This window comes from Coenobita brevimanus, chromosome 1 (genome assembly GCF_032717465.1).
Source record: "Coenobita brevimanus isolate Jiangsu-jjx chromosome 1, ASM3271746v2, whole genome shotgun sequence".
Lineage (NCBI taxonomy): Eukaryota > Metazoa > Arthropoda > Malacostraca > Decapoda > Coenobitidae > Coenobita > Coenobita brevimanus.
Window position 1 is genome coordinate 33,938,857 of NC_136954.1, and position 22,660 is coordinate 33,961,516.

Consider the following 22,660-nt stretch of genomic DNA (forward strand, 5'->3'; position numbering starts at 1 on the left):
GTTCAGTAAGTCTTTTTAGTTGAATTTAGTCGTTTAGAAGTAGGAAAAATAAAATAAGTACTTAATGGGTGTGAAGGGATTATCGAATAAGAATATGTAAATAATATAGACATTCTATATTCAATTTTACTCTTCTGTTCCTCATTCTGCTTCGAATACTAAACATTTGTTAGTGTTTTTTTAAGGATAATTAATGAGAGACATTATTAACAGCATGGTTTTTTATATTTAAATTGATATCTCATTTCCCTGACTGACAGCAGCATAATTGGTATAAAAAACATCTCTACCTGGATATAATTTAAACCATTAAAAATTTAATACCTTTTTTATTTGTACATAAAAGGTTAATGATACCTAAAGCATCGACTTTAGCATTTTTTTTCGAGTTTAGTATCGTGGAAGGTTATTGGGTAATTTGATAATATTTTTAATCATAATGGCCCCCAAAATCTCCAGTAATCTGGTTATATCTAAAGCCAGATAATTTTATTCAGTAGAGTGACCCAAAGGAAGTAGAGAATTAATACGTGACGTTAAGCCTTTCGTGATCAGGGCAGTGCTGTCCTGTATTCGTTTTAAGTAGGACTAAAACTGCCATCTCTCAACCTTGAATCCTGAGTTATAACAAGAGGTTAACATTAGAATATGGTACTAGTCACGAAGAAGTTCCCTGACAAGGGTGTAGAGCCGCAGCATTGTTCTCTGCCACTCAGCATCGCGAAATAATCATTATCATTAACTGGGTCCCTGGCCATGTGAACATAGCAGGGAACGAAATTGTTGATAAGGCAGCCAAAGCAGCCTGCACCCAACCTAATCCCGACTTTTGCGTAAACTTACACCCCAGCAGAGCTAAACTGAAGGAGGACGCAAAGCAGAAGGAGAGAAAACACTTACTTACCACACACAAGACAGCTTCACAACACTCAGTTTCTGCCAAGTGGTACAGGACCGTCACTCAATATGACCCACCAGTTCTCAACACCTCCACTACCAGGGCTGAAGAGCAACACTTGTTTAGAATTCGACTGGGTTGGATGTGTAGATGGGAGCGATGTGAACACCCACCTGAGCCGTGCGCACACTGTAACACCCCAGCCACCAGTCTTGATCACTGGCTCCTTACCTGCCCCGCCACTGCCTTCCTTCGCAAGGGACCCAACACCACTGCTTCGGGCATCTCACTACGTCTGATTCAAGGCTGGTCTACCTACATGAAGGAACAAGTTGCTGTTCACCCACCACCACGCTAACCTACACACAACACATACTGTACAACACTATGATACGCCAAAACACTCTAATAACAATATAAAATTATTATTGTAGTTGTACATTATAATGACGATGATGCTGTAGTGATAATTATTTATTATTATTATTATTATTAGTTATTAGTGCTATGTTTTTATTATTATTATTATTATTACTATTATTATTATTATTATTTCGTTATTATTTTAATAGCCGAATATCATATGAAACATTCACAGCAATTATTACCAATTGTATAATTAGCTTCCCCAATGGGGGCAGGGGGTTTTCAAGAATAGTCCCCAGTATCCCTGCTTGTCGTACGAGGCGACTAAAAGGGTTGGTGGTGGGTTAGTGCCCCACCCCGTAAAAAGAACTAACTAAAAAAGCGAATAAAGCGCCTCGGACCCGGACGGACCATACGTTGACGACTAAGGAACGGACAAAGGACATTCTGAGGGTGGGAACATGGAATGTGAGAGGAGTGAATGATGAAGTGAAAGAGAGAGATTGTTCAGGTGCTTGGGGATGCAAAAGTGGATATATGTGGATTGACTGAAATAAATGAAAAGGTGAAAGGGGTGAGAGAATGGGAATATGGTGTAGGTTTATGTGCGGGAGTCAGTGAGAATGAGAGGGGAAGAGAGGGAGTATGTCTGATGATAAGCAAGAAGTGGAAGGAGAATATAAGAGAGTATGGAACAGTGGGTGCAAGGATTGTATGGGTGAGGATGAAAGTAGATATACAAGCATGGGCGATTGTATGTGTGTATGCTCCAACAGAGGATCGAGTGGCAAGAGTGAAAAGATGAGTTTTGGACGAGAGTAGAAGCATGTATGAACAAATTTGAGAGGAGCGAGAGAGTGCTGTTGATTGGAGACATGAATGGCAAAGTTGGGAATGTACGAGTGGATGGAGTGGTTGGTCAGTGGGGTGTGCCAGCTGAAGTGGATGAGAATGGTAGTGCTTTGGTGGACATCTGTGCTGGTAAGGGGTTGGCAATAGCCAACACCTACTTTCGTCATAAGATGATCCACCGGTATACATGGAGAGTAATGAGGAGGATGGATGGTGAACTTGTTGAACGAAAGGCAATAATAGACTACGTGTGTGTGGATGAGCGAATGAGAAGACAAGTGTTGGATGCAAGAGTGTGGAGAGGGTGGGGGAATGGAGTCTCGGACCATCACTTAGTGCTGGCCAAGGTAAAGCTGCAAAGAAAATGGTTGAGGAGGCGAAGGGAAGACAGGAGGAAACAGCTCCTGTGAGAAGAGTGGAGAAATTGCAAGATAAGGACAAAATGACAGAGTATAAGAGCATAGTGGAAGAAAGATTGGGAAGGTATGAGCTAGAGCAGATGGAAGGGGTGGAAGACGTATGTAAGATATTCACGGAAGAGATAGGCGCAGCATGTGAGGCGGTTTGTGGAGTGAGGAGGAGATGCAAGGGTGTGCAAGGGACAGCATGATGAAATGATGAGGTGAAACGAACTGTGGAACAAAAGAAGAAGGCATATGGTGAGTGGTTGGCGAGTAGAGGTAGGGGAGAAGATGAGAAAGAGAAGAGAGAGGTATATGTGAGCAGGAGAAGGGAGGTTAAGAGACTGGTGAAGGAGAGTAAGAAGAAAGTGGATGAAGAGTTTGGGAGGAATCTGAGTGTGAAATGGAGGGAGAGTAAGAAATTGTTTTGGAAGGAGGTAAAGAAAGTAAGGCAGTGTGAAAGGGGAAATAGTAGGGGAGTGTAAGATAGGAATAATAGATTGCTGGTGGAGACGAGAGAGAAATTGAGGAGATGGAAGGAGCACTTTGAGGATTTGCTGAATGTAGAGAGTGAGAGCAGTGTGAGTATAAGTGGTTGGGGAATGGCTGGGAGAAGAAGAGATGAGAGGAGGGAGGAAGAGATCAGTAGGGCGGAAGTAGTGGAAGCGATGAAGAAGATTAAGCTGGGAAAGGCCCCAGGAATTGATGGAGTGTGTGGCGAAATGCTTAGGTATGGAGGTGAGATTATTGTGGAGTGGATATGGAAGTTGTGTAGATTGGCTTGGGAAGAGGGAAGGGTTCCAGAGGACTGGAAATCAGGTATAATTGTTCCTCTGTACAAAGGAAAAGGGGAGAGAGAAGTATGTGGTAACCATAGGGGTATTTGCCTCCTTAGTGTGACTGGTAAAATATATGGCAGAATACTCATTGATAGGGTTAGGCATATGACAGAGGAGCTAGTTGGAGAAGAACAAGGGGGATTTAGGAAGGGAAAAGGGTGTGTAGATCAGATATTTGTTCTAAGATGTTTAGTGGAGAAGTATCTAGAGAAGGGAAGGAAAGTGTATGCTGCCTTCATGGACTTGGAGAAAATATGACAGAATAGATAGGCAAGGCATGTGGAAGGTATTAAGAATATATGGAGTGGAGGGGAAATTGTTGAGTGCTGTGAAGAGTATGTACGAGGGAGCTAGGGCTACAGTGCTAGTGGATGGTGAGCTGAGTGAGTTCTTTGACCTCAATGTGGGACTGAAACAGGGGTGTGTGATGTCTCCATGGCTGTTTAATATATATACAGATGGGGTTGTAAAGGAGGTGCAAGGTAGGGCAGTGGATGTGGGGCTGGCCCTAATGAATGAGGGTGAGATTTGGAAGCTTCCGGTGTTGCTGTTTGCTGATGATACAGTATTGTTGAGTGAAGATGAATGGGAGTTGCAAGGTTTGGTGAATGAATCTGGGACAGTGTGTAGGAGGAGGAAGCTGAAAGTTAGTATAAACAAAAGTAAAGTTATGGTGCTTGAGAGGAATGAAGTCACAGAGTGTGCAGTGAGGTTGGATGGTGAGGATATGGAGAATGTGAGTGCATTCAAGTACTTGGGTAGTGTGATGAGTAAGGATGGAACTTTGGGGGATGAAGTACGTGAAAGGGTACAGCAGGGAAGGAAGGTTGTTGGTACACTGAAAGCAGTGATAAGAAATAGGGAGGTGAGTATGGAAGTTAAGAAGTCACTGCATGATAGTATTGTGATCCCTACCCTGACGTATGGAAGCGAAGCGTGGACCTTGCAAGAGGGGAACAAGTCAAGAGTGAGAGCAGTGGAAATGAGTTACTCGAGAGGAGCATGTGGAGTGACATGGAGGGACAGGTTGACGAATGAAGAAGTGAAGGAACGTTGTGGGGTAGATGTGGAAGTGGTTGAGAAGATTAGGAGAAATACACTGAGGTGGTTTGGACATGTGAAGAGAATGGAGAATGAAAGACTGACTAAGAGGGTGTATGTAGGTGAGGTGGAGGGAGGGAGAGGGAGGGGTAGACCGAGGATGAGGTGGAGGGATGGAGTTGAGAGGTATATGAGGGAGGGGGGAGTAAGTTGGGGGGAGGGTAGTCAAATGGTGGGTGACAGAGTGACTTGGAGGCGTTTTGTCTGCGGCCACCCTTTGCGGGATTAGGGCGTCGGGATATAGATAGATAGACAGATAATTAGCTTAGTTAGCTAGTGAGGCGTTATGCCTATTGAACACATGTACAATGACTTATTTGTCAATTATAATCTGTACCTGCCATGTACAGCACTGTACAGTAACACCACCATTGTGTCCAGCGGCGCCTTGTGGTGCCTGTAGTTAATAAAGCTACGAACCTTAAAAAAAGAAATAAAAAAAAATAAGCTGGAAGATAACGAGAATTTAGGCCAACTTATAGTGGATGAACTGTAGTCTTCTGTTTCAGGTAACGCCATACTATTTTATTCAGCTAGAGATGCCTCACAGGAACCCGAGAGTGTTAATACTATCACCATTAACCCTCTCGTGGTGTGAGTAACTCTAGCACTCTTCCATGACACAGATATACCCTAGAAGAATGCCACTTTGTCTCTATATATACTCCACTAGCTGCATCAGAATGGTGCCTTTCCTAGTATAACCTCTTGTCCTGAATCCGAGAGTGTTAATTATGTCGCCATTAACCCGTTCATGGTGGGAACAACTCTTAATTTCTCTAGTAAAGATATCCCCAGGTGGCTTTATTCAACTGGGAGTAAGTAATAGGAGTATGTTAAAGTTGTGTAAAATACTCGTAACATCACGTTATAAAACGGAGCCATTAGACTAAGGTTTTCACGCGAACCAATTTTAAGGTGTATGCAGGTGGATCATTAAAATTAACGAGTGAAAGGCTGAGAATGTCGATTACCTAGTGCATTAGAGAATTGGAATGTATCGCTTGTGTTTGTCTGTCTGTCTGTCTGTTTGTCAGTCTCTATGCAGGCATGTACTTGCGTATGTATGTTTGTATTTATGTAAGTGTGTATGTGTATCTGTCTGTTATCAAACCATTACCAAATGGCGTTACGAATTTTAATCAAAGTAGGAATGCTGATTTAATTTGGAGAGATTGATTACCAGATAAGAAGGGATTAGACATAATTTCCTCCCTGGGGGCACGTTGATCCCCCCCACCCCACATACACAGGCACACAAAAACCATCACAATGCCGAGAGAGAGAGAGAGAGAGAGAGAATTTATGTGCAAGAAAGGCCTGTCCTTCCACGTGTCTATTTGCAACCCTGTGTTTGAGTTCGGGTTTTTGTGTTTTGAGTTTCGGTGAGACCTGAGGGTCATATGTAAGGTAAAGATTATTTTTTACGGGTTGTGCTCGGGCATAGAAGTAGGAATAGGGTAGAGTCGGCGTGAGAAGGCTCCGGTGAAGCCAGAGAACTGTCAAACGGCCATATTGGTCAAGTCAAGAGGTCACGGCAACACCTACCTGACGAAGAAGATTGCTGTGCACTCTTACCTCTATGGCTGTGCCCATAGAGGTAAGAGTCCTAATCCTACCTCCGTGGGTGTGGCCATGAGATTATTAAGCCTTGAATACTTCCAGCTGTGTGTCCACCTGGTATTCCTCAGTGAAAATGCCAGAAACAAAGTAGACTTCATTCTACCTCTGGTTTTAGTTGTAGTTCAGCTGTGGGTGTGAGACGTTCTGCCCTAAGTTGTAACTCACCAACAAATAACTTAAGTCTCCAAAAATGCCCACCACCTGTGCCGCATTTGGGTGTAATGAAAGAGGAGATAAGAAATCTGACCCATCCATTACATTTCAGCGGTGAGTATCTTTAGAGTGAATTATAGTTTGTAGGTTAGTATGCAAAAATAGATAAATAAATAATAAAGATAAAACATATTTTTTTCTGTTTGCAACTAAGAAAACACTCCCGCCTGGTCAGCGGAACCAAGTCAGACAGCTGTCAATGAGGTCGCCGCCATGTTGGTCGAGTCGGGTCTGTCGGCCTCACTCTGACCTACCCTTGGTTAATCCCAAATGCCGCCTCTACCTACTCTTACCTCTATGTGCTCAGGCCTTTATTTGAAAACTTTGGAGGAACTGATAGAGAGAGAGAGAGAGAGAGGGGGGGGGAATAGTAAAGCTGACAAAGGTGTGTGTGTGTGTGTGTGTGTGTGTGTGTGTGTGTGTGTGTGTGTGTGATACACAAAGAGCAATGCTGAGGGCATACCAGTAAAGTGCGCTTTCTGAGCGCGTGACGAGCGAGCGAGCGTTTATACACACTTCTGTCATCAATTTTTCATCTTGGTGGAAACTTCCAACATTTCTGGTGAGGTAGTTGAACAATAACTGAAGAATGATTTTGTTAAAGTATTTACTTTCTCATGTTTCTCTCTCTCTCTCTCTCTCCTCTCTGGATGTGCATAGCGAGGCGCCGTAGCATTTATCACACGCTCAATGTTCATTTCTCTGCTCCCGACTTCCCGTGTCAACAAGCTGCATTGGTAAACGGTTGGCTTTTGATTGAACTATAAAACCCAGAAATGGGGCGATTACCCTTGCCGATTTCACCCCCTGATCATAGAGGAAACGTTCATGTACCATTATGAGTGTAATATCCGATATTTAATTGTAACAATTCATGCAAAATAACATAGTGTTACAACAGGAAATCTTTTAAAATTCAATTTTATGGTGGAGCATTCAGCCCTTGGTACATTTCCTTGAAAAGCTGGGATCTGAAGGGGTTTCTTTGATCTACTGACTAAATATAACTAAAACCAATTTATTAAATGTATCTACTACCTGCTGAAAGAATCTGTTCTCTATCTCACATTGTGGAAAGTTCTTGGTCGGACCGGGTCGTGTTGTGCTGCTTATTTTTCAGCTGAATGTAAAGTTGTAAACATCGCATCGCTTCGCTCGCTCATAGTTACAGAAGTGATGTAGTATTTTAACGCTTAGGCAAAAAGAGGTCTATCCCAAACTGAACAACATAGTCTGGATTTAGCAAGAATATAGCAGTTTACATTTTTGCAGTTTGTCAGAAAATTAACTGAAGGAGAAGATTTTAAATGCTTGGTACTTCCTGCACGTATTTTTAGTGACATAAGCGGCGTCCTAACACCTCTTCCTTAACGATTAATTCAGTAAATATTCCTTGATGTTCTCTTTTATCGTATTAACAGCATTTCAGTATCGACGTAGTTTGCTTCAGTAACACAGAAAAGGAAATGTGTTTTAATGAATATATTTCTATGACATCCCCAAAGGCACCTAAAATATATATTACTTTTTCATAGATCTATAACCCCTCAGTTTGGTAGCGTCAGATTGGGTTTTATTTTTAGTTTTATTTTTGGCATATCCAGACCAACTGGAGGGGTTCGATACAGACGTCAATAATCCTTTCATTTTTAGAGATAGCTCTTTATTAACTTTATTTCTTGAGAACCTCCCTAGGTTGAATAAAAATGCGTCTGATGGTGAATTAAAAAAAAAAAAAATCGCTGGTGTCACTGAGGTAAGTGTGTCATTATAACTTTGTGTTTTCATCTCCTGCTCTGCCACACGTCTTCCTGTATGACCTGAAGGCCTTTCGTAAGTGTGCTTGTAAACGCTGAGGTAATGGTTGTTTTACTCGTGGAGAGAGAGAGAGAGAGAGAGAGAGAGAGAGATGAATGAGATGGGGTGAAATGAATGGTAAGTACATGTCAATGAATGAGAGAGAGAGAGAGAGAGAGAGAGAGAGAGATGAATGGGATGGGGTGAAATAAATGAGGTGAGATGAATAGGAAGTACATGTGTATGAGAGAGAGAGAGAGAGAGAGAGAGAGAGAGAATTTACCATCAGAAAAGTACAATTTGTTGACGGAATTCTGATGTGAAATGGGAACACTACAAAACTATCATGCAGAAGTAAAACAAAGTCCCATATTCATTTTCCGTGGCATAGGGACCCGAGGCTAGGTTACCATATTCAGGATTATTCCAGGCAATATTGCACACTTAAAAATAACCTGTCATTCAACTCTTTCGCTGCAGATCCCGTTTTGCATTTTCTCGGCTAAGGAAAGGCAATTTTACTAGCTCCAAAAGAAACACACACACACACACACACACACACACACACACACACACACACACACACACACACACACACACACACACACACACACAAACCCTGTATGTACATCAGGCACGCCATAACCTGGAATCCAGATACTTTCAGACCACCAAAGCTCATAGTCTTGCCGGGTAAGGAAGCTCCCGAACACCTGTTCCCTAGCGATTTACTTTTGGATATGGATGGTGAATATCCTTATGTACGATGTTCATGCAGAGTTTGGCGGTATTGTAAGGATTTGCAAAACACAGAAGAGGACGATAATAAACAAAATAAATAGCGTAGGAAAACGTGCTAGGGAGCTTTCTCATCTGACGATATAACGAGTCCAAATGTCTGATTAAGTGTAAGCAATAATTAAGTACAAGAAAAATTTGACTTAAGAGCCTAACCTCGGGCCTCTACACTTCCTGACAGAGCAGTAAGAGATTGCCGTAGGAATGAGTCCAATGGTTAACACTCCTTGTGCGTCTTCCACTGCCACTGTTTTTGTCTTTACTCACAGCCTTATATTTAGAGGGAGAAATATGCAGTTTATTAGGATTTGCACACCTCTTTAATCTTCTCTCTCTCTCTCTCTCTCTCTCTCTCTCTCTCTCTCTCTCTCTCTCTCTCTCTCTCGTATTCATAATTATGGTCTCTGTATTTCCCTTGTCTTCACCTCCGTCGCGGGTTCGACATGCTGTTCTCTCGCTTCCACCTGCCCTGTCCACTCCATTGTGAAATACACCTTACTCCTCCCTTCCATCCCTTTCCATGGCTTTCAGTATTCCTCAGAGCGCGTCCACACGTCTGCTGGAACAAGTGCTGGCAACATATAAACAACACAATAACGAACAAGATGCAAACATGTTGGAAACAGCAGCGACCAGATGATGTTGGCAACATCATGATGAAGTCTCAGTTGCCTCGTATGGACACACTTATCCCACCACTTCTGCTGCCAGTATTTTCGAAGCTGCGCTGAGACATTTACATATATCTTTCCAAGTACTGCTGCATGCATAAATTCAGTCATGTTGCCAGCTGTGTTGTCAACACATGTTCTGCGACACGTGTAGACGCGCACGTGGGTAAATACGACCCTCAGTTTCCACTCTCTGCCTGTATCCTCCCCGATTTCGTACTTCATGGACTACATTTCCTCCTCTCCATATCTCTTCCACACTCCACCTGATCCACACGCTAGCTATTCCACACACTCCACCTGATCCACACACTACCTGTTCCACACAACCAGTTTCTTCCACAGTCATCTCTGATGTTTTCACTCCATTGTCATTTCTTTCACCCCAATATGTTCCACACATCCTACCTGTTCTACACACTTTACCTCCTCCATTAGTCACCCCAAGTGCCTAACGAGTATTAACTGATACCGTTCATTTTCTTGGGGAGGATTTAGACTTAGCATAATCCTGTTATCTATATTATTGGCCCTAGTGACCTGTGTAGGTGATACTCGTCCACCCACTCTCCACCACCTCACTTCTTCCCCAACGCCTTCTCCTCCTCCCATCCATCCTCCCGCCACCTACTCACCCTTTGCCACATATTCATTCACTAATCTTTCACGTCTCTGCTCACCCATTCGTCTCCCATTCCTATTCATTCAGTACTATCCTTATCCTTCTACCATCCCATTCCTTGCGCTCTTTTTCCATACTCTCTTACTTTTCGTCCTTCCTCCACCAATTACTTGTTTTCTCAATTTCGTTTTTCTCCCTATTCTTCGTCTTCTTTCTTTCTCTCGTTTTTCCACCTTCTCCATCTTTTTTTTACGCTCCTTTCTTTTTCCCCATCTATTTCCACCATTTAGGTCTTTCCACTTTATGACAAACCCATCTTCTCTAGTGAGCCTCACCTCTCCGTTCACCCACCCTTTCATCGTTTATCTTCTTTCACCCTCCCATCTCATCTCCTCTCTTCCCTTCTCACCCTCCCATCTCCTCTCTTCCCTTCTCACCGTTCCATTTGCTCTCTTCCTTTCTCCACCCCCACCTCCCCCACATTCGCCTTCTTTCACTCTAGTCCCAACACAGCTCTCTCTTAACCTCTTCACACAGGTACCTGGTGTTGGAGACGGTCTCCTGATGTGGTGGCACCGATGTGACTAGACGGATTCGTTGCCCAGTTGTACAGACATCTCTTACCTTTCTCTCTTCTCCCAAAAGAGGATGGTCGGCTATGGGAAGAGAAACTTCAGCCTGTAGTCCACTGGGTTTACGTACAGATGGGCATAAGGCTATATATAAAAAAAAAAAACGGCTTCCTCCTTTCCTTCCCTCATGCCTCTCACCTTTTCTTCAACCCACCCATCTACTGCTTTCTTTAATCTCACTGTTACCGATCCAGACACAAAGCTTTCAGTTCATCCAGCCACCTCCTTTCAGTTATCTCATTCCTCTCTCCTCTCCTCTCCTCTCCTCTCTCAAAACATTTCCCACTCCAATACCTTCCTCTCTTATCTCTCCTCCTCTTACATTTCCTCTTCTTCCCTCACCTTTCTTCTCCTCTTCTTACCTTTCTCTTCTCTTCTTATCTTTACTCTCTACTCTTACCTTTACTCTCCTCACCTTTCCTATCCTCTTCTAACTTTCCCTCTCCTCTCCTCGCCTTTCTTTTCCCCTTCTTACCCTTCCTCTCATCTGCATACCTTTTCTCTCCTCTCCTCACCTTTCCTCTCTTCTTACCTTTCCTCTCAGTTTCTATCCTTTTTCTCTCCTCTTCTCGTCTTTCCTCTTGATCCTCACTTTTCATCTCCTCACATTTCCTCTCCTTACCTTTTCCACGCCTCTCCTTATCTTTCCTCTTCTCGTATTACCTTTCCCCTCGTCTTCTTACCTTTCCTCTGCTCTCCTCACCTTTCCTCTCCACGTCTCACCTTTCCTCATGTCTTCTTACCTTTCCTCTTCTCTCCTCACCTCTCCTCTTCTCTTGTTACCTTTCCTCTCCTCTCCTCATCTTTCCTCTGCTCTCCTCTCGTCTCCCAAAACACCTCCCACTCCAACACCTTCCTCTCGTATCCTCCAGGTGCAAAAAAAAAAAGGGAGGAGGGGGAAGTGGCCTCGACCACCTAATACGCAAATGGACTCCCGTGACTCTGCTCTTTAGGTAAAATTACTTGGTTAACGACCCACACCAAGCAACCGGATCCTCGTATTTCTCTCTCCCTTTCTCTCTCTCTCTGTTGTGTGTGTGTGTGTGTGTGTGTGTGTGTGTGTGTGTGTGTGTGTGTGTGTTTCATTACTGGGTGGGATACATTTTGCAGGCTTTCCTCGTTAGAAGAGTTGTATCTTAGGTGGCAGTGTAGGCATCGTAACATTTTCTTCTTAGCGACTTATTTTTCTCTCTACACCTTAGCATTGTCATCTGTTATGTGTATTTGCTCCCAGGTTTACCTCAGTAACATGCAGTAGGATAAAGTAAAAGGTGCAGCATGCAAAATACATCGCTGAGGTAGATGTGTCATGATTTCTTCTATGCCACCTGATATCTGAGAAGTGTTGTAAGATAAGAGAACTTCTGTAATACAATTGCAGCTGTATATTTTTGAGGCCCTGTTCTTTAGATAAAATTGTTATGCCCATTATCATCATTGTCATCATTATTTATTATTATTATTATTTTTCATCATTATAATAATATTATTATTATTTATTATTATTATTATAATTAAGCTTCGCCACATTATGTCGAAGATTATTGTTAAGTGTTATTATATTTCTTTGCACTTTTTTTTCTTAGATCTTGATGATATTATACAGGAAGGTATCCTGGGATGACCCAGGTACTTTAGCCCAATATAAATGACGTTGACCTATTTTTGAAGGTCATTTACTCAATTATGGTGCAAAAATTGCATGTTTGTCATTGAAATATCTCAGAAACTAATTGAGATACAGCTGTCTGGTTGAAAATCCTATGATAAAAAAGGTTGCTGAAAATTTTAGCTGACTATTTTGCCATTTAACCAATGGGAAAGTACTGAATCCAAATCCACACAGTGTTTTCTTTGCAACACGTTTTAGAGAAAACCACCAAAGCTGTAAAGCTGTAACTTTTCAGAAATATAGCTGGGGTCCCTCTCATCATCAGAAAGGAATATGGTTACAGTTAAGCAAACAGTTAAACACTTATTGAGACAAATGTAAAATGTACCCATGCTTCATTTATTTCTTCCACACCTTTGTCTTTAGATCTTGTTGATATTACACAAGAAGCTACCTTGGGTTAATCTAAGTACATGTTCCAAATATGAATGGCCTTGATCTACAGACAGTCAATACTATAAACAGTTATGGCGACGCATCTTTATTGTGGCTACACAATAAGTAAATAGGTAACTAGTTATTATTATTATTATTATTATTATTATTAAGAACTACACATTCTGTGGAGTTCTTATTGATATTGATTTCTTTCCTCCGCGTCTTCATATATTCTATCTTCTTCTTCCCTCGTCATTCTTTGTCTTTCTTTCTTCTGTTTAGCACCTCTTCTTGCGTAATGACCTCATTAGCGCAGCTCTCTTTCTCACTTCCTATTTTTCCAACCTATATTTTTCCTTCCTTTTCTTTATTTTTTAACACTTGCTTCTTAATTTATACCTCCACTCTCCTCGTTTTCCCCTCCTCGTCTTCCCCTCAACCCCTCCCATCTCATTTTCCTTTCTCCTCCTCCTCCTCCTCCTCCTCCTCCTCTCCCCCGTCATCACCCCCAGCCCTTTCCCATCATCCCCCTTTCCCTCTCTTCCTTCTTCCCTTTCAACTCCTGCCCCTCCCGAGTACTCCTCCTTCTTCCCCATTTCTCCTTCCCTCCCCTTCCCTCATCTCCTCTCCCTTACACACACACACACACACACACACACACACACACACACACACACACACACACACACACACACACGCACACACACACACACACACGTCATAACATTTAGACGGCTCGGCGTGACACGAACTAATGAAGGTCTGGATTCTCTCTCTCTCTCTCTCTCTCTCTCTCTCACACACACACACACACACACACACACACACACACACACACACACACACACACACACCGATCAGTCATAACATCTAGACGGTTCGGCGAGACATGAACTAATGAAGGTCTGGATTCTCTCTCTCTCTCTCTCTCTCTCTGTCTCTCTCTCTCTCTCTCTCTCTCTCTCTCTCTCTCTCTCTCTCTCTCTCTCTCTCTCACACACACACACACACACACACACACACACACACACACACACACACACACACACACACACACACACACACACGACAGTAAAGACCTAAAGAATAACATCCAATCAGTCTTCTCCCTGTCGTGTACAAATTTCTTCACAAAAATCCTAAAGCAAATCAGATAACCCTACACGTGATGCAAACCAGCCAGGAGAACAGGCCGGACCTCGTAGTCGTTATTGGAGTGAGTAAGTATGTATTTATTGACCACAATATCCAAGTACACATACAAGATTTCAAGCAACAATAAACATTAACATGATAAACAACACATCAGGTATTAGCAAACAATTATGGTCCACAAAACAAGCGAAGTATTAAAGGGTTGATCAGTGCACCTGTATAGACAAGAGGCCATAGTCGTGTTGTTACTAAAGTGATAAAGAAAACTTCAGAATATAGGTAAGCATTGAGCGTGGCATTCAGTGCATATGGAAAAGTATTTGATTCAGTTGGATCAGATGCTGTTTTGAAAGCAGTTCGATTATAAGACGTGGAAGAAATTTGTGTTAAATTACTAGATAGTTATAAAGACTGTCCAGCCATCATAAATCCCCGTAAGGATAGCTAGCGCATAAGAAATAGGTGTTAAACCAGGAGAGAGAATTTCACGCAAGTTTTTTCACAGTATTCTTAGACGATACTTCTGTCTAGATTAGAATTAAAAGAGAAATTACGTCTGGGATTAACGATTTTACTATCAGTTATTTGCTAACGACTGTGTGTGTGTGTGTGTGTGTGTGTGTGTGTGTGTCAGGGAAACAACCACAAGAAGTGGTAGCCATTGAAAGAGAGAGGGCCTGAAGGCCGGCTTGAAAATGATTATGAGGCAGACGAAAATTGTGTTCAGCAGATATGGTCAGTTTATAAAAACAAGGGATGACCTATAATCTGTCGAGGAATGCATGCTATAAAATTAGTGAAAGCAGTTCGAGCAGAGCCAGTCATTACAGTGAAAACAAACGAAGAAAATGAATGGGATGGAGATCTTTTGGTAAACTAAGTAACTGTATTAAGTGTAAGCCATTGCCGTTATGTCAAAGGAGAGTATGCCTTATTTGTTGTTACTTATTAATCAGAAACGTGGAGTCTGACAAAATCCTTAGAACCCAAAACTTAGGAGTGTTCAGAAAGGGATGAAAAAGATTGTGTCTGGTGTTACATAGAGAGATAAGAGAGAAACCTTCCTGGACACGAAAACGAAGCAGTTAAGAGATATATCCATCCATCCATCCATCCATCCATTCACCCCTTTCTACCCCATCAGTAGTGAAGGGTCCTGGGGCTATTGTACTCGTTCCCGACATTTAGTGCAAGGGTAATTAACCTCATTCACACCTGAGTGGCATTAAGTGATCAATAATACCAACCATCCCTCAGATGTTAACCCTTGTAGGCCCCAGCCGCTTGGTGTGCCTTAACCCAATAGGCAACCATGCGTCGTTTGGTCCTGTTGTTACCGCCCAGCGTAGTAAGTAGTTTCTTGGGTTGCACCAAACCATTTGTCATGTCACTCAGTGTAGAGTCACCTGAAGGCAGCATGACGTCGAATGAGTGAATGGTGAACTCCCTGACCTACAACTAGTCAATATCCATAGAATACAATGTCTACTCACGGGCCGACCTGGAGCGAAAGAAAACGCGCCAGCTCCTGGGTGATGACGTCACTCTCTCGTCTCCCGCGTCCCAGCTCATACCTTACATTGTTATACTTTAAAATGTCTCGTTCTTTCATATCATATCTTAACATGTACTTGCCCATTATGTCTGAAATAATGCAAATAAAGAACTTACGAATCTCTAGCCATATCATGCTCTTATCATTTATAAGCTTGGAAACAGTATTTAAGCATATTGACCAGAAAATTGTCTCATGTCATACTTAAAGTTCATTGAATATGAATCTCTCTCTCTCTCTCTCTCTCTCTCTCTCTCTCTCTCTCTCTCTCTCTCTCTCTCTCTCAAGCAGTCAGAATTTTGTATCTTTTTATCAGTTATCAGTTTACTCATTTTGTTTACAGTTTTTCTCTGGATATTTTATGGATATTGCAACTAGTCACGGAAGTAAAAAAGTCTGTATGGGTGTAGACATGTGACGTCCTTCGCAGAGCACGTATCAGATGGACGACCCGAGATGGAGAGGAAGATGCTGGCAGAGAACAAGATACCATGATGTAACTGAGATACGCTAAGACAGTGGAACAAGATAACAGTTTATCCTGCAGGGGACCGACCAGGGTGATGATGATATATGATGATGATAGTGATGGTCTGAATGTATAGGTGAAAGAGAGAGGAAGGAGAAAATTGGTGGAGTGAGGGAGAGGCGAGGAAAGGAAGGAGAGTTGGAGGAAGGAGGGAAAAGAGTGAAGGATAGGAATGAAAAGAATATAGAGGGAGGTAGTGAGGGAAGAACTGGAGGGGGGAAAGGGGAGAGGACAGAGAGAGAAGGAGAGAAAATGATACAGGAAGAAGGGGAGGAGGGAGGAAGGAAAAAAAATAGAGTAAGGCCCTGTCCACACGAGCGGGCAATGCCTGACGGGCACTGCCCGCTGAGCGTATACCCTCGCTTCTTTAGCAGTGTTACCAGATCAAACAGTTTCTGGCAACCATTGGTCAATACCGGGCACACTTGTTTTGTTGTCCACACGGTAAGCAATTTTCTTCAGCAACAGGCAAGGGTGTTATAAATAGTTTGCCAGTGGTTTCCCACTGCTTATGACGTCACCTACGCTCGTGCCCCGCCAAGCCACCTTCTCTAAATGTGAGAATTGGAATGTGATTTGGTATCAATGTTTGCCCGTTCGGGCACTGCCCGCTCGTGTGGACGGGCCTTAACAGAGATGCGAGAGAGAAGTGGTTCAGAGAAAGAGAGAGAGGACAGTAAGAACGAAGGAGGGAAGATTAAAGGAGAATGAAGAAAGAGAAAAGGGAAAAGGATGATGAGTGAGAGAGAGGAGGGAGGAAAAGTGGAGATATGAAGGAAAAAAGTGGAGAGCGGGGGAGGAAAAGGGCATGAGACTTGTGGATGCAGGAGGAAGGAAAAGGAAGACTGATGTATTGCAAGAAATTGTGAAGGAAGAATGAAAGGAGAAAGAGAGAGGGAACAGAGGGAGAGAAAAGAAGCAAGGATAACTGCAGGAAAGTCTGAGTGAAAGAGAAAGAAAAAGCGAAGGGAAGGAGGTGGGAGGAGGAGGAGTATCTGTTGAGCCAGATCTTTCTCGTTCTCGGTCTTCCTCTCCTTCGTGTCAGATGCTGGTCGTGGAAGGCTGGCCAGAATCAGAGTTGACAGCCCCACATTTCACGAGAGAGAGAGAGAGAGAGAGAGAATTAAGCGGTTTAGGTTGAAGTGGAGAAGGAGGTGGAGGAAAGATAAGATGATGAGATACCTTTTCTTCTCCACTTCAGTTTGTCCTTGGAGGAGATGAGGTAGAGGAGAGGAGAAGAGGAGATGGAGGAAGGGAGAGGAGGAGAGGAAAGATGGAGGACAGAAAAGGCGAGAAGAGATGGAGAGATGAGAAAGTGAGAGGAAGAAGACGGAGGAAAAGGAAATGAGAGATTCAGGGAAGGGAGAGGAGAGGAGTGGAGAGAGGGTGGGAAAGAAAGGAGAGGAAAGAAGGAGGAGAGAGAAGGTGGGAAGGGGGAAAAGGAGAGGAGAAAATAAGGAAAGGTAGAGATGGGGGAGAGGAGAGGACGAGAAGAGAGAAGGAAGGATGAGAGGAGAGATGGAAGGAACGAGGAGAAATGGAGGAGAGAGAGTTGGAAAGGAGAGATGGAGAGCTGATGGGAAGGATGAGGAGGGAAGGAAAAGGTGGAGAAAATGGAAGGATTGATGGGAGAGAAAGACAGACAGGAGACGTAGATGGGAGAAATGGAGAGGAAGGAAGAGGGAATGGATAGAGCATGGAGAGAAGGAGGAAACAAGGGAACAATGGATGAGAAGAAGGGAGGGAAGGGATGGAGACAAAGGAGAAAGGGAGAGGGAAGAGGAGGAGAAGTTGGAGGAAATGGAGACTAGGAGAGGGGAGAAGGAAGGAAAGCAAGGGCAAGACAGGAAAAGAGAGGTTAGAAAATAATCAGAGAGAGAGAGAGAGAGAGAGAGAGTGACGAGACGAGACAGAGACGTGACGTGACGTGACGTGGAAATCTGAGTGGAGATTAAGTTGATAAGGACACTGCCTTGGTTGAAGCTGACGAACTGAGATCCTTTGAGGTACTGTCGAGTGGAAAGGCGTCCTCCACCTTGAGGATATGAAGTGGAAGGTGGAGGGTGAAGTGAATGATGGGAAGTGGAGGAAGATGGATGGCAAGATTGGGGAGAGAATGAAATATGAGGAATGAAGGCCTTAAAGAAAGTATGATGATGATATTTATGATGATGATTATGATGATGATGGTGGTGGTGGTGGTGGTGGGATAAAAATTAGTCACAAAGGTAGATGGGGCAGGAAAGAAGGTGGATATGGAAATATGTGTGTTATTGGTGTATATGTGGATGAATCTCTCTCTCTCTCTCTCTCTCTCTCTCTCTCTCTCCCTAAAATTCCTTAAAAACCTTAAATCGTGAAATATATTTCACCTTAGACATAAAGTCCATTTTGATGTCTCTCGGCTTCTCGGATTTGCGTGGATGTGTGTAATTCACCGGGTCGGTCAGGATCACTTGATGGTCGTGATGGTCAGCTTTTACCCTCCCGGAAGGGAAGGCTGAGAACTCATATAGTCCGATCTAAGAAGACAAGGCTGTGACCTTCACACACGCACACACCCGTCCCGCCTCAGAGGGGACAGTAACCACCCACTTCGTCAGTGAAACTTTTCGCAACCCTGAGCGAGGCGCGAACTCCCGCGCATAAGTCCATCAGTTGGCAAGCGGGAACGTTACCACTGCACCAGCGAGCGGTGTGTGTGTGTGTGTGTGTGTGTGTGTGTGTGTGTGTCTGTTGTGTGTGTGTGCGTGCGCGTGCGCGCACGCGCGCTGCTCCTTAACACCACGTCTCGTTTCGTCTCCCCAACCCTTCCCTTTTCCTTGACCAAAGTCAACTAATTACGGTCAGATCTTTTGTGTGCAGAGGCTGTGGGTTCGGCAGGTGCACAGGATGAGAGGCTGTTGACTTGTACTCTGTTGTGGTGGTGAGGATGTTGTTGTAGTACCAGGATTGGTTGTGTATCTGCACTTGAACATGTTGTTGCTGTTTTTGTTGTTGGTGGTGAGGATTTTATGGTGGTGAGTTAGTTGTATCTCTGCCCTTGTTGTTGTGTGTTAATGGTGGTGGTGGTGGTAAGGATTTTGTTGTGGTAGGTTATTTGTATCTCTGCCCTTGTTGTTGTTGTTGTTGGTGGGAATGTTTGTGTAGGTGGTGGTGGTTGTGGTAAAGATTTTTTTGCAGGTAGGTTATTTGTATCTCTGCCCTTGTTGTTGTTGTTGTTGTTGGTAGGGATGGTGGTGCTGGTGATGGTGGTTTGACGCTCTCCAGGCTCATCATTAGAACTCTGTCAATTTTTTTAAATATAATTAATGCTGTTACTTTTATAGTCAGGACAGCTCTAGTCGTCTACCCCCATCTGCTGTACAGTCGAATAATGTAATGCAGGTTATATTTAGTTATAGGAGCCAGGAGTGATGAGGTGGGTGTTTCTTCTCGCGAGGTTGTTGGTACGGGTGACGCAGGGTGACTGTGTAAACAGTTTGTGTTTGCAGCAATTTACTTTGGCTCTGTTAACAATCACATTCCTGTGACGCATTCACCCTAGAGAAATCGTCTAAAGTTAGCTGCTCTCTCTCATCACACACACACTACACACACACACACACAGAGCCATCCTCTTTCAGCCACCTTCCGTGCTTCTCAATCTGTCTCTTACATCTTTATATTTTCACCTATCCTTCTTTCTTCCCCTCTACTTTCCTTCGCCACCTTTCTTCCTCTCTCTTTCTCTCTCCCTCCCTTCCCACTTCCCCTCAATCACTTCCTCCTCTCTTTTTTCATCATTCCCTCCCTCTCTCCTTTCCTTGTTCCTTACTCCTTTTCTTTTTCCCTTTCTCCCTCACTCTTCCTCCCCCTCACTCCCCTTTTTTCCATCCAAACTCTATCCCCTTCTCTCCTTCCCTTACAATTACGCTTCTTCCCTATCCCTCCCTTTCGCTCCTTCTGTTTCCCTGCTTTTCCTTCTCTCTTTCCCTCCCCCCCCGTCTCTCTCTCTCTCTCTCTCTCCAGGATATTGTGTTTGGGAACGGTCATATCATCTCGAGTTTTTCTTTACCAGAATTCCCGGGTGGGTAAAAGGAGACAGAAGGTAGCTCATAAGGCTGGTCTGCGAGCAGGCGAGCGAGAGAGAGAGAGAAGAGAAGGATATACTGACTCCTCTCTCACCAGTACTATGGCTTTGTTGTCATTCTCTGCCTCCGGTAAGCTGGCCAGGATAATTGTAATGAGTAGAGGAATTTGGGGGAGGGATGTTGGAGTGGAGGAGGAGGGGGAGGAGGAGGTGGTCGTGGAGGTGTTGGCGGCGGCGGCGAAAGCGACGGTGGTGGTGGTGGTGAGGTGGTGGAGAATGAGAAGAAGAAGAAGAGTAGGAGAAGTAGAAAAAATAATAATGATGATGATGTAGGCATTTAATAATAGAGTATATCAAGGTCATGAAGGGGGACGCCTTCTACCACCATACCATACTACTACCCGCATCTGTAGAATTTGTGGTCGGTCTGCATTTCTTTTCTAAGGACGAACAGGCTGGACTAAGAAGACATTATTTTAATTTCTATTGACTGGCCTGGTATTCTTAGGCGTATCAAGCCCCCAAAATCTGACTCTAATTTCTAGAGCGATGATGATGATGATGTGATGGTGATAGTGATGATGATGATGATGATGGTTTTGATAATGGTGATGATGATAATGATGGTAGCTGATGATGATGAGGAGGAAGATGATATGATGATGATAATGATGGTAGCTGATGATGATCAGGAGGAAGATGATGATGACGGTAATAGAACATCCCTGATCCAGTATGGCTGTTACCTACGCTAAGTAAGATGGGGAGAAGGCTAATTACCTCTAACAGTTAACAGGTGTTCCATACATAACTGTCACGGGAGTTTTTAAAAAATATCACTGGAGTTTTTTTAAATAAATGCTAAATATTATTTAATTGATATTGAAGAGCAGGGACAATGATTGTCTTGCTAAATCAAGCAACGATTCTCTAAAGATGAGAATTTATAAACTTTCTCGACAGTACACAGCAGAGACTAATCACTCCAATTGCTGTTCATTGATACTGTAGCCTCTGGAGAAAGTTACTTCACCCCTGATAATAAATAACTAATACTAACATCAGGTTCTTGCTGATGCTTAACTCCTCTAGAAGGCACAACGGATTTTTAAGTTTAATACAAGACTGGTTTAAGTACCAATTATGGCAAATGCAAACGTTTATGCAAGCTAGGAGCTATAATACTAAATAAGCTTAATTATGGAGAAATGAAACAAGAGTTTACATTACATTAAGCTCAAGAAAAAGAACTGTTAAATTTATTGATTACAAAAATAAATTTAGCAATTACAAGTCAAAATCAAGTGTGAGATGGCACTCACTCACTCACTCACGAGCTAAACTCTTACGCCTGGGAAAAACACCTTAATTAAACTCTTAAGACTAGGGAAATACAAAAAGGGAATACTGGTCAATGAATACGATGTATCACCAACTAAGATGGGAGTCTGGAGACTGTACTAGTGTGATCTGGGTGCTGCTGACCTCTCTCTCTCTCACTTCTAGAGCACAGAACCCCCTCTCCGTCACCGCAAACGCTCGACTCAGTAAGTCGTGGGAAAAAGGGAGAGCAGTAGGCCGCATTTTTCTAACTTGATTGAGTGAGTGAAACGCTTAGCCAAAACAAGTAAAGCTCCTTGGAGGCATAATGTCTCACGCAAAGACGATCATGTATGACAATGAAAAATTGATTTGACAAAGCTTCCATCCGAATGAGCGGTTAACTGAACGATAAACAGTGAATTTTCCACTAATAGTTCGTGGCTTCTCACAAAAGGGAAATGTCGCGAATTTGATTCATGACATTACGCCCCTACAAAAATTAAATTTTTTCCTTATGGGAAAAAATTTGTGGAATATATATATATGTAGCTGCACATCCTAAAGTCAGTCACACAAGATTCACACTGTGGTGGCTGTGTGCTATCCTGCTACAGGAGAAAGTCATAGTCGCCAGTGAGCGAAAAAAAACTCGTATTTACGTTAATAGAAGCAAGCTTGAGGGAAAAACTCCATGACAACGGTGAAAATCCTGTACTCAGGTCAAACTGAGCGAAAAGTTGCTACATTTACACTGACAATAAACTAATTGTTGTGTAGTGTGATGTATGTAATACATGGTGTAGGTGTGACAGTTGTAGTGTAACTGTACCTACGTGTAAAATGACACAGTAAATAATAATATGGAGACAACGAAGGCAGAGGAGAAGAGGCTGCAGCATCGGCGACAGGCTGATCTTCTGGCCAGCACAGCAAAACTACTACACCATTTGCTGTACCTGCAAAACCAATTAAGGTGGAGCATCAAAAGTGTCAATGAGACAAGAATTCTTATTACGTTACAATTACTCTCTCTACCCAGCAATCAGTACATGCTACGAAAAGTACGCTCTAGCTGAAAAATACAAGTGACAGCCTAAAGCGGTACATTCGAAGGTCCGCCATTAATTATAGCACACGATTATGGTCGGCAAGTTGAGAATCCT

At 43.1% G+C, this 22,660-nt stretch overlaps 1 protein-coding gene across 1 annotated transcript in view; it reads right to left on the reverse strand.

Annotated features, from left to right (window-relative positions):
- Positions 1-15,278: 15,278 nt before the first annotated feature.
- LOC145393493 (glutamate receptor 1-like) overlaps positions 15,279-22,660 on the reverse strand; it is a 292,984-nt gene continuing 285,602 nt past the window's right edge. Inside the window, exon 17 of the mRNA XM_080267656.1 lies at positions 15,279-15,470. Coding sequence (XP_080123782.1) covers positions 15,279-15,470 — 192 coding nt within the window. The remainder of the gene's footprint in view (positions 15,471-22,660) is intronic.